The 14,175-nt window shown below is 38.3% G+C and overlaps 1 protein-coding gene across 6 annotated transcripts in view; it reads left to right on the top strand.

Moving 5' to 3' along the window:
- Positions 1-14,175, top strand: part of KIAA0825 (KIAA0825 ortholog) — a 255,727-nt gene that overhangs the window by 69,121 nt on the left and 172,431 nt on the right. For 5 of the 6 annotated variants that reach the window (XM_035568040.2, XM_035568047.2, XM_050716133.1 and 2 more), the window contains one exon: positions 8,953-9,123. The exons of the other annotated variant lie outside the window; for it this stretch is intronic. In XM_035568040.2, coding sequence (XP_035423933.1) covers positions 8,953-9,123 — 171 coding nt within the window. The remainder of the gene's footprint in view (positions 1-8,952; positions 9,124-14,175) is intronic. 6 annotated transcript variants of the gene reach the window in all.

The following is a 14,175-nucleotide window of genomic DNA, read 5'->3' as shown; positions in this document are numbered from 1 at the left end:
GGATGACTTCAAATGACCAGAATTAGCCATTCCATTTTTTGAGATTTTGTGAATGCCTAAGTTAAAAAATATAACATGCCAGGCCCAAAAAATACAAAATCACAAAAGTTACTTTAAGGTTATAGGATTCATTCATATGCATATTTTCATATGCCTTTGAGATTTTAAATGCTTCCAAGTAATAACCAAGGAAATTGGAACACACTTTATTTAATGGTTTCAAGAGCTGCAGCTTTGAGGAGCGCACCACTTTTGAAACTTTCTATAAGTTAGCAGGTGTACCCAGATCATTAAGATCTAGAACAGCCTTATTTCTGATGATTCTTCATTTTTAGAGACAAGGGCATATCTTTTCAAGTGGTAACGTAAAGGCAGAAATCTTGCCACTGATTTTAAGTATTTAGGAGAAGGTTAGATATTATGATCAAATACTTTATTGAAAGTGTGTCTTTTATTCTATGTTTCTTGGAAAATATTTTCGTTAACTTATTTGCTGGCTTAGAATTCACATGGGCACTTCTAAACTTAATCACCAGTAAAGTAAAATTTTCTGGTACAATGCTTTTTTTTTTTTTTTTTTTTTTTTTTTTTAATTCCAAAGAGCTCCCAAGTAGTCACATTATTTAGCGGAAAATATATTTCATTATATACAAATAAGAGAGAGAAGTCTGAAATTCATTGTTGAAGACATATTGCACCCACACTGAATTTAACCTTGAAGTTTGAATGACGTGCTGATTTTTAGGGTGTCTCTTGTATTGCTTGGTTCTTTATTTTCTTCATATTTTCTATTGATAAGGGCAATTTCTTTCTGTAGTAACTTCTGTATGTTTTCTATAAGAATTAATTTTGAGCAGAATTAGCCTCTACAGTGTATTTAATTTACCTTTTTAGAAGATAAATTATTAATTTATTATTAATTAATTTAATAATTAATTATTATTAATTTAACTATCTGATAGCATTGCAAAGTTGTCCCCAATTTCACTAGTATTGTGTATGTGTCTCTTTGTATAGTATTGATAGCATGTATTTCACTAGTCCGCATTCTGGATAGGCATATTCATTAGTTTTTGCCATAAAAGAAAGTGGAAGATACTTAGGGAAGGACGAGAAGGTGATAAACAGCTAGAACAGCTTCCATATAAGGAAAAAATAGGCAAGCTAGGATTCTTCACTTTGAAAACAAAAACTGCAAGAAGGTAGGTGAGTATAGATATCTATAAAATGATGGGATACATTAAAAGAAGAAACAGATATCAGATATAGACTGGGCGATGAGACGCTGGAGAGCAGCCCCGCAGAGAGGGATCTGGGGGTTGTGGTTGACAGCAAGTTGAATATGAGCCAGCAGTGTGCCCTGGCAGCCAGGAGGGCCGACCGTATCCTGGGGTGCATCAAGCACGGCATTGCTAGTCGGTCGAGGGAAGTGATTGTCCCGCTCTACTCTGCGCTGGTGCGGCCTCACCTCGAGTACTGTGTGCAGTTCTGGGCACCACAGTACAAAAAGGACATTAAACTGTTGGAGAGTGTCCAGAGAAGGTCTACAAAGATGGTGAAGGGCCTAGAGGGGAAGACGTATGAGGAGCGGCTGAGGTCACTTGGCCTGTTCAGCCTGGAGAAGAGGAGTCTGAGGGGAGACCTCATCGCAGTCTACAACTTCCTCGCGAGGGGGAGTGGAGAGGCAGGCGACCTATTCTCCGTTATCACCAGTGACAGGACCTGCGGGAACGGTGTTAAGCTGAGGCAGGGGAAGTTTAGGCTGGACATCAGGAAGAGGTTCTTCACCGAGAGGGTGGTTGCACACTGGAACAGGCTCCCCAGTGAAGTAGTCACTGCACCAACCCTGTCAGGATTTAAGAAGCGATTGGACTGTGCACTTAGTCACATGGTCTGAATTTTTGGGCAGACCTGTGTGGTGCCAGGAGTTGGACTTGATGATCCTTATGGGTCCCTTCCAACTTGGGATAGTCTGTGATTCTATGATATCAGTAGTTGACTGATTCTTAAAATAAGTTGGCATCAGATGGAACTAGCAGATGAAATATTCAAGCAAAGTGACACATTTCTTAATTACACTCTGAGAACCTTGGATTCTAAGGAAGGAGGGAGAAAAGCAGGAAACTGTGGGATGACCACTGCAAGAATTTCAGGGTTTGAGTGACTATGCAAGTAGGTGCTGGGTGGAAGATGACCCATAACCTGGTTTACAGTGGATCTTCTGTCCTAATTTACACTAAGAAAACTCATCTAGGCTTAGCACATTTGAAAATGCAAGTGAAAAGGGTTTCTGCGTGGATGGTAGGACTGTTTTGGCTAAAATTTACCTAAGAACCTGGATTAACAGTCTGGTATAGAATGCAGGACCTGTGGATTTCATGTTAAGATGATAGAATCAAGATGCTGAAACACTTCCAGGAGAATTGCAAGAACTAAAGAATTCCAGGTGAATAATAGCCAAAGATGGAACAGGAGTTTACATGGTTTCAGTTCGTAATTTGTCTCAAAGAGAAAACATTTAAAGCATTCTTTAATTTTTGTTAACTGTTCTTCAAGAGAAAATGACATTTCTGAGCTAATACAGGCCATTTAAAAAAAATAAAACTAGATTTGTGCTTTATTGTTGATGTAAGTCTATCATACCTGAAGGCTATCTTAATTTGGAGGATGTTGTACCTGGCTTATTCTGCTTGTTACCTGCATTTTCACCTTGTCTGCTATCAGACTTTTTTTTTTCTAGAATAGTTTTTATTCCTTATGGGTGTGGTATCGTTGCCTTCACTCAGGGCCTCTTTTCATCTATGTAATATCTGATAGGTTACAGCCTTATCTCATCCTTGGACCTGCCTGCGTTTGAGGTTTTCCTGTTGCTTTGGAAAGGACTCTGCATCTGCTAATTTTTTGATGTCACCAGGCCTGGATGAGGTCTGAACGGAAACTCAAAACCTAGTGTAGTCCGTCTCTAACCTCTAGTTTAGCAGGATGGTTGATCACCTAAGTCAGATTGCTTATTCCTATCTGCTGAAGAAAAATAATCTACATCTGTACAGGTGCAATCAGCCAAATGGTCTCTGACAAAGACAAACTTTGCACTTACCTGGCACTCTCATAATCCTGCACAATTTGAAAGACATTTTTTATTAGTCTTACTTTCTTTCTTTCTTCTTTTTTTTTCTTTTTCCTTTTTTTTTTTTTTTTTTTTCAGCAAAGCTCTCTGAAAGTCAGCTTTTTCTCAGATGGCAGGCTTCTGATGTCTGTCACTCAGTGGTTGGGGTGGTGAATCAGCATGCCTGAAAAAATAAATTACTCTTTATGCACCCTTTGCCTATATGTGAGAGGAAGTCAAGAGTACAGATTTTCTAAACGTAGACGTATCAAGAGGATGAACCTTATGAGCTTATTCCTTTGATTCCTTCCACTTTTCTATTGTGAACCATCAAGCTTTATTTACTCGGTCCAAATAAAAGTAGTGCAAGCTGTATTTAATTCAAGTAAAATCTTTGTCTTTCTCCCTGCCCCAGAAAAGGCCATCATCTATGTAGCAGAAGCCTTAAGTGCATTATTTCCTTCCTCTTCTCAGAGTAATTATGTTATCGTTGGTGGATGTGAAGCAGAAATTATGTTTTCCAGAAATGACCTCTTCTTCTATGGCTTTACCTTGAAAACTGAGGCTCCTTCAGGGCTGTGCACAAAACCCTGGGTGTATTGGTGGGCTTTGTTGTCCTGACCAACCTCTTCTGGGACCTCTGCTGCAGCCTCTCCATGATCCCTATTTCAGCTGAGGTCTGGGCCTTCAATCCCTGCCAGAACTACATCACAGGTGTCCTGTCCAGCTCCACCACATCTGAGCCTGTGACTTGCCATGGACCCACCTGATTGAGATTTCTTGGCTTGCACTTGGACCTGCCTTAATGCTATGGTCCTGCCTGATGATCACCGGACTGTGTTTGAGCCTCGGTTACACTCACCAGACATCCTGACTCCTGGCTTGGCCTGAGACTTGTGTCATTACCATGAACTTGGCTGATGATCTGGACTCTTGGTTTTAACCTGACTATCATCTCAGGTCTGCCCTGTGTGCCCTGCATAGAGACTGCAGAACAGGGTCCTGCCTGGTGAGGAACATGAACTCGTGGCCATGTTTCATGCTCCACTCTTTGTTCCTAAGAAAGCAGCCAGCCTTTGCTGTTCCTTAACATTGTGCTTGCATTGGATCTTCTTTATTATTTTTGTGTGTGTGTGTGTGTGCCTGAGAATTAGCTTATCTTACAGGCTTAGTAATCTTCCGCTGGCACATTCAGTCTCCAGAGCAGTTCACAGAATCAGGGAAGGGACCTCAGGAGCTCATCTGGCCTAACCCCTGCTCCAGCAGGGCAGGTTGTCCAGACCATGTCCAGGAGGCTTTTGAAGATCTCCAAGGAGGAGACTCCACCACCTCTCTGGGCGGCCTGTGCCACTGTTCCATCACCTGCACAGTACAGAAGTGCTGCCTGATGCTCAGGGGGAACCTCCTGTGCTCCAGTTTGTGCCCACTGCCCCTTGTCCTGGCACTGGGCACCACTGAGAAGCACCTGGTCCATCCTCTCTTCACCTTCCTGTCAAGTATTAGACTGATGAAATCCCCCGAGCCCCCTCTTCAGTTCAGAAATCTTCAGTATAGGCAATGGTTTTGCACAAGAGCATTTTTGTGATTCTTGTTCTGCATGGAATGAAGCCTGAGGCCATGCTCAGGAGCTCAGAGCATTTTCTTCTCCATATTTGTTTTGCTTCTGACTTCGCCACTATGGAGCAATATTGGCAAAATTGGCTCACTGTAACACTGACATTGGTTATATGATCCACTTTGCTTCTTTGTAGCCTCTGAACCAGTCTTTCTGTCCCTTTTGAGAAATTCTCCTCTCAAGGTAGTGCCTCAACAAGAAGCCCACATGTCCTGTTGTTAGGAGAGCTCCATGGATGTCCTATTGACATAAGCCTGTAGCTAAAGATGCTACTGCAGCTGTTTCCTTGTAAAAGGGCTTACATGAATTAAACTCAGAAATGCAGAAACAATCATATTCAGAAGAATGAGAGTAGCGAACACTGCAGGCTGTTCAGGAAGGAAGCTGAGATCAGCTTCAAGTGCTTCCAATCCCCTTGTGCATGGTTCTTTGTGAATTGGCTAGGATGCTGTCAACAGCTTTATACCATCTTCATCACAGATGGATGTCACTCTTTCTGAATTGTGTGAGTTCTCTGACCTCTTTGTATAACATCAGAAATGGGGAAAAAAAAAGGACTATGATGTGTGCGTTCTCTATATAAAATAAGCATCTCATTCAAGCAGCCTGTTCAGCAAAGCAGAATCTTGCCATCATCGTTTTGAAACTTCACAGAGCCTGCAATGTATGTAAAATCTTTCAGTCAAGCTTTAGATATGCAGGTGTGTGCACACTATTTGCCATGATGCGCTAAATGTGTGAGTTGTCATTTCTGGGAGAATAAAACTGTGGACATGGAATTGACCATATGTGAAAGGCAATTTACTTCTAGTGGTTTCCCCTGACCAGCTCTTCCAAATTGTTGTGGATGAGCAAAGCAAATTGATGTTCAAGCTAACTTCTTTGGAGTAGCCAACAACACATTTTTGTTATCCAAATCCACAAGAAATAGCACCAGTCTTACATAAGAGTTTGTCTGTGTTTGGCACACTTCTGCTTTTGCTGCCCTAGGGACTACACTGTCTAACAAAGACCCATGGCTTCTGTATACATAAAACGAGGTGGAACAGAGTCTTACAGTGGTAGTTCTCGTTAAGACAGGTGGTTACTTCAAAGATTACTACCCTGAGTCAGCAGCATTATAAACTATGTGATCTGTGCAGAATAACACATAACTATGTCAGCTGTGCAAGTCCTGCTGGAGGACCTGCCATTACTGGACCAGCATTATTACCATCAGTTGTGGTAGGTTGCCAGGTTCAGCTGTACATCAGCACGATTTCTGCTGAATGCTAATGTAAGAGTATGTGGCTTGACCCAGCTGTAGCATTGTAACAAAGAACTGGTGCAAATGATGCACTAATCTTTGTCACATCTGCATCTCTGGTATACTCTGATGTCAAATATTAAGTCATATTACATTTTCTTTGACAAAACAGAGCCTGACACAGGGTGAAAGAAGATTTAAGAATGATATGATATGGAACTGTCTTTAAATCCCATATAGAAATTATTTATTTAGTTAGTTGTTTATTTATAGCTTTCCAGAGAAGTCTTAGGTTCTGGGTCATGTGAATCATCACAGCCCAAGGGTTCTCTGGCTTCGGCGAAGCTTCAGCTTTGGCAAAGAATGATTCTTCAGCCTGTTTTCCTAGTGTCAGCAATTCTAGGAAAAACGTTTCTTACATGGTGGTCTAATCTTTCCCTTCTGTTTTCTAATGCTTTTATCTTGACCATCTTCTGGTCAAGGTATCTCCTGAAGCTGAAGGAATCAAGACTCCTGGGTTGATGAAGGTTTGCATATCACTTTTTGTTGAAATGGATCACCATTTTCTCACTCCCCATATTTATAGGTTTCTGATGAATATCAAGCTAATTAGTCTATTTAGAGGGATTTCAGCTTCATGTTTCAGGCCTTCATGACTGCAACACTTAAACCCTTAATCTCTTACCTGCTTTGTTTGTATCTTTTTTATCAAAACCAGAATTTCTGCTATGCTTACCTCAAATTTCTTCTTAATTTTGTATGAAAGTTTGATAGTATCATAGAATATCCCAAGTCAGAAGGAATTCACAAGGATCATCAAGCCCAACTCCTGGCTCCACACAGCGCCACCCAAAAACCAGACCCTATGTCTGAGAGCGTTGTCCAAATGCTTCTTGAACTCTGTCAGCTCGGTGCTGTGACCACGTCCCTGGGGAGCCTGTCCCAGTGCCTGACCACCTCTGGGTGCAGAACCTTTCCCTAACACCCAGCCTGACCCTCCCCTGTCCCAGCTCCATGCCATTCCCTCGAGTTTTGTCACCGTCCCCAGAGAGCAGAGCTCAGCGCCTGCCCCTCTGCTCCTCTCGTGAGGGAGCTGCAGGCCGCCATGAGGCCTCCCCTCAGCCTCCTCTTCAGGATGTTTCTAGAACATACATAGTATTAAATAGTAAAACCTTGTTTGGAAGATTATGAAAGTGTTCATTTGCATATACATGCTTATCACATATTGAAGTATTCTCTCAAATTATTAATGACATCGTAAAAGAGGGACCTTTGTACTTAGTATCTTCTGCTTCCAGCTGAAATATATATGACATTTAATATATGACTAATCACTGAAAGTAAAAAAATAACTTCTCACTTCTCTCTGAGTTTGGTTATATATTTTAAAGTTAATATTACTGTGGTATACCTTTGGCTTCTAGGTCCACTTACTTTCAGTCTAATGAGGACGATAGTTTGGGGGCAGTCAAATAATTGGAAGGTTCCTTTGTTCCCGGGGAGAGGGGACAGGAGCTTCCCAATGTTTTCAAATCACAGGAGACAGAACTAATGTTCCATTGATTTTTATGATGTGATTCATGGTTCTCACTTCTTGCGTCTGTTATTTCTGTCTGTCTGTAGACTCAGGCAGTCATTTCCTATCAGTTAAACTCAGTTTATGTTATCAACCTTTCAGGCAAAGGAGAATTCTCTGAATAGCAGAATATCTTTCGGGGGGGATTTAGACTTGAAATTGGAAATCAAGTGCTGCAGATATTATTTACTCCTTATTCATAGAGGCAAGGCACCAGCAGAGGCAATTATCTATAGCAGTTTCTTTTGGCATTCTTAGAAATGCAGGGGACTAACATGAATACATCTGTTTGGAACTTTGAGGAAATTCAGATGTGGATGCAAAACTCACAGTTCAATCTCTAAGGCTGCAAAACAAGAATAACAAATTAGGGAATTTTTATTCAGAGCTCAGCTCTGCTACTTAGATCTATGTCTATTTAAAAGTGATTTGTGAATACCAAAAACAAACAAACAAACAAAACAAAACAAAAACTAGGAACTTTGAGGGAAAAGGGTGGTACTGAGTACTTTCAGAGCTTCTCTTTCAGATTACTCTGGCTCTCACTCTGACAATGTCTACGTAAACCATTCTGCTGATGTTACATCTGCAACTGAACTCCATAGGAACATGATATCATTTCACTACAATTTGCATTGAAGTGCATTTAAAGAAGTTACAAAAAAAAATAAAGACGTGGTTTGGTAATACAGAATTGGAAACAACTCACTATATTTTATAGTCTGACTGTGCTCAAAGCAGAGTTCCCTAGATTACGTGACATGACTATATGTTACGATTACAGGTGTTAACCTTTCAAAATAATATGTTCAGTTTCTTCTTTTAAATACCAGATGCTTATAGATATAATACTTGCTGATATTTGTTCACTGACAGTCTCGCTTGTTTTCAAACCCCACGTATTTAAACTTGTGGAGTGTTAGATTGATGTTTCTTTTCACTCAAATGTCATATTCATCAACGGTATTGTGCTAGCAGATTGTTAAACAGACAAGGTGACTTGCAGAGTGACAGTGTAATGATGTGATGTCCCAAACCATTAAAATATAGTAATGATGTGTGGTTTTTTTTTTCATTTTGTTCTATTAGTTTTTGTAACATAGTGTGTTTTTTTTTGTTTTGTTTTCTGTAAACTGCAAGTGAGATGGTTTCTGAGTAGATCTGTTGCTTGAAAAAATGCTAGTTAATGAATAACAAAACCTGGAGTTAAGTTGTACCTTCCCAGAGAGTTGAGAAATGCCAATGACTTGGGAAGAACTAATAATGAGAAACTTTATAATCAGAAAAAGATAAATTATGCTATGGCAAAAGAATGAAATTACTTGATGCACTATACTTTTCTACATAATCAGTTCTGTAGGATCATTTTTGAAGAAAAAGTAAGTTATTTTATGATTTTGCTTGAACAGCCTCCCAGGAATACCACAAAAAAGGAAGGAATTTCTGTTTAACGTTGTATCAACTCAAGTGTCTTTCTCAACTCATCAAACTCTTTTTATTAATGGAAGAAAAAATTGAAGAACTCTCCACAGAAATTTTGTTGGTGCCTTTATTTACTGAGAAGAATAAGAATGTTGAAGGTAATGAATGCTTTTCCTTATTTATTGATTTTATCTGGTGCAAAAGGATAATTTTATATGATTTTCAACATTACTTACGTAATTTATGCCATCATATTATAGAAGCACGTGTATTAGTATATCCACTAAAAGTCTTTTTTGATATACACAGATTTACATTTCAATGAAATGATTTGTAGAAAAGAACTGATGGTTGTGTATTAAGATGTGATGTACAGTTGTTATTGATGAACCATCAAACACTGTAACATTGTGACTCTTATTGAATTTCTTATAAATACCTTATATTTCCTATAGGACAAAATATTATATGAAGTCTGCATTACTTGAAACTGTGACTATTTCTGTAGTTGCCCTTGAAATCTGCTTCTTTTTTTTTCTTTCAAGAGAGAAAAACAGACTTACACATCAGTTTTATTGATCTTAATATGATCAAATAAATGTTTTAGTATGCAGACTTGCTTTCACCAATAGTTCCCACAAACGCTTACTATTATGTACTATGTTTAGGTGTCAGTAGCTGTTTTTATAAAAGAAGGCTCTACAAGAGAATATAAAATGTTTCACTATCAAGCCTGATGCTCGTATTTACTTTTGATTCCAAGCTTGCTCTGTTTTTCGTCTAATAGAATTCTTGTCAGATGAGGACAACCTAAAATCATGAAAATTCAGGTGAATAACACTTTTTAGCACAGTATGCTGAAAAATGTTCTTCTACACTGCTGCTTCTGCCAGTGGAGAGATTCCAGGTCACCAGAGAACAAGTGGTTTCAAGAGCTTTGATTACATTGCAGGAAAGGATCAGACCAGAAATGAGGCCAGGCTGCTTAGGGAGAAAGGACAGGTAGAGTCAAATATTTGGTATCTCTGTAGTCAAGCTGCAGGCTGAGAAGCAAGGTGTTTTGGGAACGTGGTCTCAGAATACTGAATTGGTGAAAACTGGAAAAAAGAAAAAAGATGAAAAGAGTTCAGAGGCACACGTTGTTGATAGATTCTTCATCTGAAATACTGACACTCTGAAATAAAGAAATGCAGGTCAGACTATGTATTCTTAGAATTTACATCAAAGCTCAAATAAAATTTGTATTCAACTTCCATTTTTACTATTGGTTTCAATGTATTTCAGATTCCTTTAATCTCTCAGTTTTACTAGTTCTCAAGAAGTGGTAAGCTATTATACATCATGTTTTATGTTTTATGGCCTTGATCCTACAAAAGTGTTATAGTAAACTTCTCATAGGGTTAATGAGGAGGTTAGGGTACATATTCAGTAAGGATAATTTCAGATGTTCTTTTTATTTGTGTTTTCTGAGAAGAAAACTTTAAAAATTTGAAAAATTCTTAAATGGGCAATTGACTTGTCATGTTTAGCTAATGACATGATCTTCAGTAATTCAGAGAACTTAATTAATTATTTCAATGTTAACAAGAAATATTTTACTTTTCAGAAAATGTAGTAAGGATTTTATCCTGAGGCATTTCTTCAAGCTGAATAGCATTCAGAAATGTTCCTCAAAAGTGCATTCAGCCTTCTTTTTGGAGAAATACTTTTTTACAGTAATCATGTCTATAGTAAGCAGGTTCCTAAATGGCATCTCTACTTACCAAATCTGAAAGGGGAATATGATTAGATCAGGTTATAGGAAGTGGTCTTCTGGTTAGAAGGCCTGTTCTAAAGAAAACATACGATTACTCTTACTCTGAGACACAGGGGAAGGCAGAGGTAGATCTTCTACAGGTGATGTTCATGAAGTCATCAGACATATCTTTTTTTTTTTTTTTCCCCCAATGTTACTGTTCTGATCAGGTGGTTTTATTCACAAAACTTTGTTCAGTTATATTTGTTCAGTTATATCAGTTTCTGAAGACTATGTGAAGAGAAGACTTGGCCAGACAAATAAAGAAAAAAGTCTTGACTAAAGGAAGGGTTTATTACAGTTATTTTCACTTCATATTGTTAGAAATATAAGTTGTAGTGATGAAGTGAAAGCTGATTTGATGTGGGAGAATGACAGCTATGTTTTCAGTAGTTCCAGGTTTTGTTCAGTACCAAAAGGGCTTTAAGATTTTTTCTGTAGCTGTCTTACATTAGGCTGATAATCTTTTTTTTTTTTTTTCAGTGATGAAGGCTGACTTTTGATAAGAACAACTTATTAGAAACCTTGATTTGTTTTCATCAGAATACATTGTAATATGTGAATATAAAATATGATGGTCATCTTCTCTACTTATTTAAAAGCTTTATCACAAGAAATCTTGTTTAATTTAAAAATATATGGTGCAAATCTGTCCAAAGCAGCTTTAAATTGACTCAGGTACAAGTATCGGGTATACAGTGCAGCACAGGCTGCAGAACTAGCCTAAGAAGCAGAGCAAATTAGCCCAGATTGGACTGTGTGCTGCTGTTAATAGACAGCTACCCTTACTGTCTCTCACTGGTTTAAAGCTAGGTTGGGTGAATGCAAACTCGCCTGCAGTCACTGCAATGTAGGCATTTCTGAAATATTAGTGCTCTGCAAGTAGTACTGGTGGTAAATTAAGAGAAGCTGGCCAATTCACAAAGGGTAGGCTAATATCCAAGTGAACTAAAGTTTGCCAGACATCACATAGACTTGAACCTTGCACTTGCTTCCTTTTCTTTCTGGTTGCTTTTAGTATTGAGAGGAGCCTTTTAATCTTTGTAATTCATGCAGAGATGCAACAAAAATAATGTATTTTCATATGCTTATGCCAAGTGTTGAGTTTATTTGTATAGCTGTTTCAATGGCAGTTTTAGTTGATTTTTGTTCAGTGTATCCCATAGTACTTCAATCTTGATATATAGAACGTGTAAAGTTCCATCAGAGACAAAGTGGTTCTTTGGACAGTTCATCTTTTTAAATTTTATTTTTTTTTGTCCCAAAGATGGCATCTGAGTTTTATCTAAATCAGACAGTTTCTTGGCCCTCGTTTTTCCCTAAACCCAGCAATGACAAAGAGCAATGGCTGCATAAATTGGATGTAAGAAGAACACTTAGGGTTTATCACAGAAGAATCAAAGATTTCATATCTTCTGACAGATTGTTTGTACTCTTAGGGGGTCTTAAGAGGGGTCAAATGGCTTCTAAGAGTTCCTTAGCTAGATGGTTAAGGGATTGTATTAGGGAGGCGTATGTAGTTAAGGGTAAAGAGGCTCCCAGGGTTTGTAAAGCTCATTACACTAGGACTATAGCTGCTTCTTGGGCGGAGAGGTCGAAGGCTTCCACATTGGAAATTTGCAAGGTGGCCACCTGGGCTTCTCTTCATACTTTTTCATTGCATTATCGCTTGGATGTAGTCTCTTCTGCGGATTCTGCTTTTGGTAGGAGGTTGCTTGTGAACCAAAAAAAAGAACAGTGAAGAAAAGAAAGACATGTAGTTCACAGTTCTAGCTGGCAACAAGACAAGTTTCTTTGCAGTGTGCACAATGGAATCCTATGAAGACCAATTTAGGCGGTTGAAAATAGATGTTAGAGGGAAGTACTGCCTACCAGTGTTCTCTGATGGTAACCCCATGTCAGACAATAGCACCAAAGGAAACAGTGAACCAGAGTGAACTCTGTAGGGAGATGGATGTAGAGAGATTTTTTTAGGTGGTACGGATAGTTCTCTGAGTTCAGTTGGAGAGTTCTATATCTGACATCTTCTGGAATATATTCAGAATACTCATTTTCCCAAATTGTTTTACATAGATGGAAAAAAATCTGTGAATTGCATTTTCCACTCTAACTTTTTTTCAGTAGTCTCCATCTAGTCCTTCCAGATTTTATTTTTTGACTTTTCTTTATCGGACCTAAGTTTTGTACATGATTTCTAATTATATTTTCATTATCTAAACACAATTAAAAATTAAAAAAGCAGTTTAAGTACTCATTTCATCTCTTATCAGTGTAGTGTTCAATTTTTCTCTTAAATAAAATGAGAAAAAGTTCATGAAAAGTTCTCACGATAATGGAAATTATGACGGAACTCTGTCCCATCCCTGAACTTTAGTGTGGCATCTGGACAAGGCTAACACTCTGTCTTTCTGAGGAAAAGTATCTGTATTTTTCTAACTGTTACAGAACTTTTGTTCTCAGTGTTTTGTATCCTTACTTCCTGTACTACAAGCAATAGGTTTCAGAAAATGGAAGGAGTAACCACCTTCTATTTTTTCTTGAAGAGACATTCAACCATTTCTTCTGCAGGTATCTCATCATGCCTACTGTGATGAGATAGTCTAGTTCTTTATTTACGTTCAGTTGAATTCCCTGAGATGTTCTGACCCATCTAGTACATGCAGCATCACAGGAGCTGTTCTCTTTGAAGGAACCTGGAACATTAAGCTGCAGTCAAAGGTTAAGCAGAAGATCTTGGTTTAGGTTCATGCCAAATTGCATTTCTTCCCATCTTTAAGGTAGATTTCTCTTCCCTCTGGCTTTTCAGAAACCTCTTGTTGAGACTTTTAAGAAATCAAAAACATCTAACGTACTTTCATCTGTGCCTCACTTTTTTTTTTTTTTTTTTTTTTTTTCATTCCAGTGGGAAAGGTGAACTTTGGACAGATCAGATAATGAGTACCAAGAAAAGCTTTTTCCAGTGGAGCTCTTTGAAAACACTGTAGGCAAAGTTGTCAAGCCCTTAGGTTTACAAGCTTTGCCTCAGGGGACCTGGAAGACTTGCAAAGGTCTTTCCTTCACAGCATAAGAAGAAATCATTTACTCTATACCCATTTCTGGAAAGTGTAATAACAGGAGTGCAGAATCAAATTTGTGGGGTACATCCTCCTGATATACTTTGAAGTTATAAAGATTCAAAAAAGAAAGGTGTGATTTTTGCTTTGCTTTTGAAGCAAAATGTTCAAGTAGCTTCTTTAAGAAATACGTAATTATCAGCAGATCAATCTAAAGTGAAGATGGAATTTACATCAGAAAGGATTTGATTTCAGGTGTACATTTTCAGTATATGTTTTATTACAGTTTGCTGAGTAAATATACTGAGTATAGAACAAAAAAATAGTAAGTCCATTATTGAAGAAAGGAATTAGGAGGCTCT

Source organism: Cygnus atratus, chromosome Z (assembly GCF_013377495.2).
Source record: "Cygnus atratus isolate AKBS03 ecotype Queensland, Australia chromosome Z, CAtr_DNAZoo_HiC_assembly, whole genome shotgun sequence".
Classification (NCBI taxonomy): domain Eukaryota; kingdom Metazoa; phylum Chordata; class Aves; order Anseriformes; family Anatidae; genus Cygnus; species Cygnus atratus.
Note: the sequence above shows the minus strand (reverse complement) of the source record. Positions and strands in the feature narration are given on the sequence as shown.